The 6,595-nt window shown below is 51.0% G+C and overlaps 1 protein-coding gene across 1 annotated transcript in view; it reads right to left on the bottom strand.

The window, feature by feature from the left end:
* Positions 1-365: 365 nt before the first annotated feature.
* slc22a17 (solute carrier family 22 member 17) overlaps positions 366-6,595 on the bottom strand; it is an 11,188-nt gene continuing 4,958 nt past the window's right edge. Inside the window, exons 4-10 of the mRNA XM_041054362.1 lie at positions 6,508-6,595; positions 5,836-6,001; positions 5,325-5,449; positions 4,444-4,549; positions 3,730-3,953; positions 3,315-3,426; positions 366-1,804 (exon numbers count right to left, since the gene is read on the bottom strand). The exon at positions 6,508-6,595 is cut by the window's right edge and continues 67 nt beyond it. Coding sequence (XP_040910296.1) covers positions 1,528-1,804; positions 3,315-3,426; positions 3,730-3,953; positions 4,444-4,549; positions 5,325-5,449; positions 5,836-6,001; positions 6,508-6,595 — 1,098 coding nt within the window. The 3' untranslated portion in view covers positions 366-1,527. The remainder of the gene's footprint in view (positions 1,805-3,314; positions 3,427-3,729; positions 3,954-4,443; positions 4,550-5,324; positions 5,450-5,835; positions 6,002-6,507) is intronic.

Here is a 6,595-nt window from a genome sequence, read left to right as displayed (position 1 = left end):
GTACAACTTCTATCCATATGTTGATGTGACGTTGTCACAGGAATCAGCTTTATCTCTGGCTTTATTATTATTTCATTGTTGTTATTGTTGTTGTTTAGTCTTGTTTTGACGACCAAAACAAGACTAAACAACAACAGTCTACGGCCATGCTAGCAGCTCCGTGCTTTAAGCTAAACGCTAACATCAGGATGATAACATGCTCAGAGTGACTCATGCTAACATACTGGTGAAGTAAAACATCTTCACTTATACCATTTTAATATAAAACTAGTTTAAAAAAAAAGAACAGTCACACACTCTTCACTGTGTGTGTGTGTGTGTGTGTTCACATGTTGTGATCCGTACGCAGTTGACACGTGCTCGTGTTGTTTATTAACCGGTTTATTTGAGGTGACAGGCGACAGGTCACAGCATCACAGATCAGCATCATGTAACTCGAGTTAGTGACAGACAGTAACAGTCAGTGTAGAAGTGTTAGGATTGGCTGAGTGCAACATACACAGGAAGTTTCCAGCAAAGGTTCAGTCCTTCATTTTCCTTCAGTAACACCTGAACGTCAGAGTCCAATCAAACCCTGCGTCCTCCGATCGTCACCACGCGGCGTGCGGCGCGGCTTCAGGGGGCGTGGTCAGGGAGGAGCAGGGTTTTCGCTCAGACCTCTGGGGCCCTCTTCGGCCGCCGTCGTCATCGGGCTGTGACCTCCATGGTCACACGTGTCACAGTGTGTTCGCACCCGTCCGTTCTGTCTCAGCTGAGACAGCTTGTCCACAGAGGTACTGAAAAGTTTCTGAGGACAGACGAGAGACAAATCCTTCACCTGTCTCCAAACATGCAGATGAATGATCAGACCCAGTTTAACAATGATTAGCTTCATACTACAAATTTCCAGGCCTCTGATTAATTTATTGATTATGCTTATTAACATAAATAAGAAATAAACTGACTCCAGATTCAGAAACTGGATTCACACAGTTTGAATGTGAACGTCTGATTAAAGTCTGTTTTTTTAATTGATCGAAGCTGATTCACGTTCATCAAACTGTCCTTTAATTTACCACCACCTGTGAAAGTTGAAGAAACTAAGTCTAAAGTATTTACAAAGGAACAGCCTCTGCAGCCCCGCCCCCTCCCTGAGCGGGGGGCTGCACGTCACAGAGAACGACACAAAACCCACAACAAAAACTGCCAGAAGAAGTGGACACTGTCTGAGCCGCGTCAGGTCCGGACCGTCAGTACTGAGCAGCTAACGTGTCTACTGTGGACACACCGGGACAGCATGCAGCACCCGCTGTCCCTCAGGAAGAGATGGTTCGAAAGATGATGTGTGTGCGGTTAAAGTGTGTGTTCAGACACATTCACACACGTGTGAACGGCAGGAAACAGGAAGGTGAAGGAACATGGCAGCCTGTGTGTGACGCTCTGATCACATCCTCCTCTGCAGGAACATCAGACAACAACACACACAAATGTTCTGGCTGCTCGCTGTCCTCCTTCGGTCCAGCCCGTCCCCCCCCGTCTCTCAGCCTTTTAGGTCTCCGGGTTTGGCGTCGCGAGCAGCGGCACGTTGTCCCTCCTCCTCCTGCCCAGCGGGGGGCGTCTGTACTGCTCCCCGTCGGCCAGCGTCTGGGGCAGCGGCTTCCTCTTGCTCTCGGGCAGCAGCAGGATGGACAGCACGGCCAGCAGGGCCAGAGACGAGTAGACCACGTGGTGCAGGAAGTAGCCGTAGTGGTTCCTTAGGTCCATGAGTGGCGAGCTGAGGCGGCCCACGCAGCCCAAGGCGAGTACAGCGCCGACGCCGCTGCCCCTGCACAGACAGACCAATCACATTTGACCTTTTCAGACTCAACAACACGGTTTAATAACATGGATGACTGAGCTGCTGTGTCTGTGCTGAACACTAGCTTGATTAGCTTAGCTTAGCATGAAGACTGGAAACAGGAGGACAGAGCCCGTCTCTGTCCAAAGGAAACTGTGTCCACCCAGCAGCTGGGACTCCGTGGATTTCACTCAATTTCAGAGTGATGTCAGAGACTGTCATTGTGTCAGTGTGTGTGTCAGTGTGTGTGTCAGTGTGTGTGTCAGTGTGTGTCAGTGTGTGTGTGTCAGTGTGTGTGTCAGTGTGTGTCAGTGTGTGTGTCAGTGTGTGTGTCAGTGTGTGTGTCAGTGTGTGTCAGTGTGTGTGTCAGTGTGTCAGTGTGTGTGTCAGTGTGTGTCAGTGTGTGTGTGTCAGTGTGTGTGTCAGTGTGTGTGTCAGTGTGTGTCAGTGTGTCAGTGTGTGTGTCAGTGTGTGTGTCAGTGTGTCAGTGTGTGTGTCAGTGTGTGTCAGTGTGTGTGTCAGTGTGTGTGTCAGTGTGTGTGTCAGTGTGTCAGTGTGTGTGTCAGTGTGTGTCAGTGTGTGTGTCAGTGTGTGTGTCAGTGTGTCAGTGTGTGTGTCAGTGTGTGTCAGTGTGTCAGTGTGTGTGTCAGTGTGTGTCAGTGTGTGTGTCAGTGTGTGTGTCAGTGTGTGTGTCAGTGTGTCAGTGTGTGTGTCAGTGTGTGTCAGTGTGTGTGTCAGTGTGTCAGTGTGTGTGTCAGTGTGTGTCAGTGTGTGTGTCAGTGTGTGTGTCAGTGTGTCAGTGTGTGTGTCAGTGTGTCAGTGTGTGTCAGTGTGTGTGTCAGTGTGTGTGTCAGTGTGTCAGTGTGTGTGTCAGTGTGTGTCAGTGTGTGTGTCAGTGTGTGTGTCAGTGTGTGTGTCAGTGTGTCAGTGTGTGTGTCAGTGTGTGTCAGTGTGTGTGTCAGTGTGTGTGTCAGTGTGTCAGTGTGTGTGTCAGTGTGTCAGTGTGTGTCAGTGTGTGTGTCAGTGTGTGTGTCAGTGTGTCAGTGTGTGTGTCAGTGTGTGTCAGTGTGTGTGTCAGTGTGTCAGTGTGTGTCAGTGTGTGTGTCAGTGTGTGTGTCAGTGTGTCAGTGTGTGTGTCAGTGTGTGTCAGTGTGTGTGTCAGTGTGTGTGTCAGTGTGTCAGTGTGTGTGTCAGTGTGTGTCAGTGTGTGTGTCAGTGTGTGTGTCAGTGTGTCAGTGTGTGTCAGTGTGTGTGTCAGTGTGTGTCAGTGTGTGTGTCAGTGTGTGTCAGTGTGTGTCAGTGTGTCAGTGTGTGTGTCTGTGTGTGTCAGTGTGTGTCAGTGTGTGTGTCAGTGTGTGTGTCAGTGTGTGTGTCAGTGTGTGTGTCAGTGTGTGTCAGTGTGTCAGTGTGTGTGTCTGTGTGTGTCAGTGTGTGTCAGTGTGTGTGTCAGTGTGTGTGTCAGTGTGTGTGTCAGTGTGTGTGTCAGTGTGTGTCCTACCTGATGATGGTGGGCATCACCTCTGCAGTGAACAGGATGCAGAGTGAGGCTGTGGCCTGAGAGGAGAACAGTCCCAGCACTGAGAAAACTGTGATGGCCGCCTCACTGAGATCTGCGGGGGGGAGGAGGGGTAGGGAGGAAGGAGAGGGGAGGGGGGGAGAGACAGAGACTTAAACTTGGACAGAGACACAGACAGACATACAGACTGTCCTCTCAGCCTGACAGCTTTGTCCTTGCTGCCCCTGCAGTGTCCTACATAAACTCAGTGTCATGCTCATTTTCAGCCACATGGGGGCGTCAGTGTGTCTGTGCAGCAGGCAGCTGGATACAGTCCCACAGTCCCACAGACAGGACCTGAGGATCCGCCTCGTCAGCAGGGACCATGCACAGCTCTGCTCAGAGAAAACCCACTTACACTCCATGAGTCCCAGGAGGATCAGAGAGGCCAGCCCCGTCATCGTCATGGAGAGGAGCAGGATGCCGCGGCGACCGCACCTGTCCACGGTCGCCCAGAGCAACAGCCAGGCGCCGCCCCCCGCGCACACAGACAGCAGGTACATCCAATAGAAACTGGGGGCGGTGCCTCTGACGTCCCCTCGGAACGAGCTGTAACAGTGACTGATGCCATGAGAGATGAATCTGAGGAAGAGCAGAGACGAAGAGTCGAGCATTTTCAAACTGCTTCAAACACAGAGGAGGAAAAACTGGGCCTGAGCCCCACGCCTCAAAGCTTCAAAGCCTCAAAGCTTTGGCCGTCGCCATGGTAATCTGCTGTTCATCATTATTACAGTTCATCTCGGTGACGGTTCTGATGCTGGGACGTGTGAAGACCCAAGGCCAGATTTACCAAATCTACAGCCTGAAAACTTCAGGCCACGGCTCAGCCATCATGTTAGCACTGTGCTAAACCTCCAGCAACACGACGGCACACTGCACTTCCTACACTTCCACCTGGAGGTCAACCTGATTCTATTCTGTTCTCTTCTATTCTATTCTGTTCTCTTCTATTCTGTTTGGTTCTGTTCTGTCTAAAGTCCGACTCCCCATCAGCACGGGGAGTTCAGACCCAGTCGCCGCTCTCTGACGCAGCAGCCTGTGAATAAACCGATGAAAGCGTGCGGTGACTTACGAGGTGAAGCCGAGCACACACATGTTCTTCCAGATGTTCCTGCTGTGGAAGAGCTCAGGGAAGGACAGGTGGGGGCGTGAGGAGGGGGCGGGCTCTGAGTCCAGCTCTGCAGAAAACAGTTGGACAGCACAGAGAACAAAGATTCAGACTCAGATTCAGACTCAGGTCAGAGACAGGATTCAGTGTCTCTGATCACAGCTGCCTGACACAATGACACAGCTGTAATCACTCATTCATTCTTTCACTTATTCATTTATAAACACTTCTTCTTCATCCACTGATAAAAGAAATTAAATGAGGCTGAAAGCTCTGCAGGAAAACAGTAAGTAGACCTTGAGTTAACTGAAGGAGGGAGGAATGGTTCAGCATCGTGTTGTTCCACTGTCATCAGACGCCGCGTTTCACAGCGCAGCTTCTAAAACTGTGGCACGTTAAAGTTTAACGTTACTGGTTCAACTCTGAGCAGGATACGTCACCATGGCTACGTCACCATGGATACGTCAGTCAGATGTTAGTTGAGCTTGTTTATTTCCATGTTCAGAGCAGAGAATTAAAACTGAAGTGAATCCAGCCTCGGTGGCTCTGACCTCTGACCTCGAATCCCGCGGCTGTAAAAACATGGAGACTGACATGACTGTGACGCTTTACGCTGCTCTCACTTCCTGTTACTGGACGTTTCTAACAGATCATCACAGGCTACGTCCTCCCGCTGCTGTCACAGCCCAGTGAACATCATTACGCTGCATCTACGTGTGGTTTTAATAAATAATTCTTTTTTTTCTTTTCTAACTGTGCATCGTCAGCTGCTCATGGCACGGGAACATGAATAACGCAGACTCCAGAAACCTGCAGAGGACGTGAGCCCGTCGCCGCACACGCACCTGTGAAGCTCTCGTCGTCCCTCACGTCTCTGTTGGAGTTTCTTCTCTCGCTGAACGAGTTCATGTCTGCAGACCGCTCTGACAGGAGGAGCCAGCGAGGCGACTCTGGAAACACCCCAGGAATGCTGCAGGAGAGCAGAGACACAGCTGAGCCTGACCTGGAACACAGGAGTCTGTGCTGTGACCTGGATTTGCTGCTTCAACATGGAAAATCACCAGTGGGTTTATTTCTTAACCCAGCTTTTCTCCTTAAAACCTGAAATGTGTTGCCAGTAATCTTCCTATAATCTCTGTTCATTTGATTTTGAAACTGCTCTGAAGGTTTATCTTGTAGCAGACGTGTCAGAGGGACGGGGGCCTGAAACAACGTGGCCCTAACGTGTTCTGACAGGAGCTAAAAGGCTCAGGGTGTCGAGGGAACTGGGATCAATACGATCCAACCATCAGCTTCCTTCACCATCCTGCCCTCAAGCTGCAGCTTCTCACTCTCTAAAGGAAAAGCTTCTCCTACCCAAAGCTGAGAAACAGCGTCAGCGGCGCGGCCCCAGCTCCCAGCAGGCCCCTCCAGGACTGGCAGCCGAGGGCCACGGCCAGCAGCAGCAGCTCTCCGGCCACGGTCATCAGCCCGGCCAGCATGGTCACCAGCAGCCTGAGGGACGGCTCGCACAGCTCCAGACCTGAGGGACAAACAGGTGGTGGTGTCTGACTGGTCTCTGTGGGTTGTTCAGTATTTTTCTGAATTTTTGTTCTGGACTTCCTGTTTTATTTTGAAGCCCAGTTCCTTGTGTATCTGTTCACAGTTCACTTCCTGTCTTTGTCTTGTTTCCCATATTGTTGATTGTCTGTCCTGCCCTAACATCAATCACCTGTTGCCTATTAACCGCAGTGTAGCCTTGTTGCTTCCCTGTCCCCGTCTCTGTCCCCGTCCCTGTGGTCAGGTGTGCTCCTCAGCTCCTGTGTTTTGTCCCCCATGTTGACCCCGTGTTCTGTCTCTGGCTTTTAGAGTTTGTGTTTCCGGGTTCTTCTCCTGCTTGGGTGATTTTTAACGTGTATCTACCTGTGTCTCAGCTCCACGCCCCCCCGGCTTCCTGTCCTCAGTGGACGTCCTCTCAGTCCACCTGTCCTGTTCCCACCAAAGAACTGAGCTGCTGATCTGACAACAACCAGATGTGAAACTACTCACGGGTGATGTACAGAATGAGGTAGACTCCTGCGCTGGCAGCCGCCAGACAGAAACGCATGACAATGAAGATGGAGGGGTACGGAGAGAC

This window comes from Toxotes jaculatrix, chromosome 14 (assembly GCF_017976425.1).
Source record: "Toxotes jaculatrix isolate fToxJac2 chromosome 14, fToxJac2.pri, whole genome shotgun sequence".
NCBI classification, from domain to species: domain Eukaryota; kingdom Metazoa; phylum Chordata; class Actinopteri; family Toxotidae; genus Toxotes; species Toxotes jaculatrix.
Note: the sequence above shows the minus strand (reverse complement) of the source record. Positions and strands in the feature narration are given on the sequence as shown.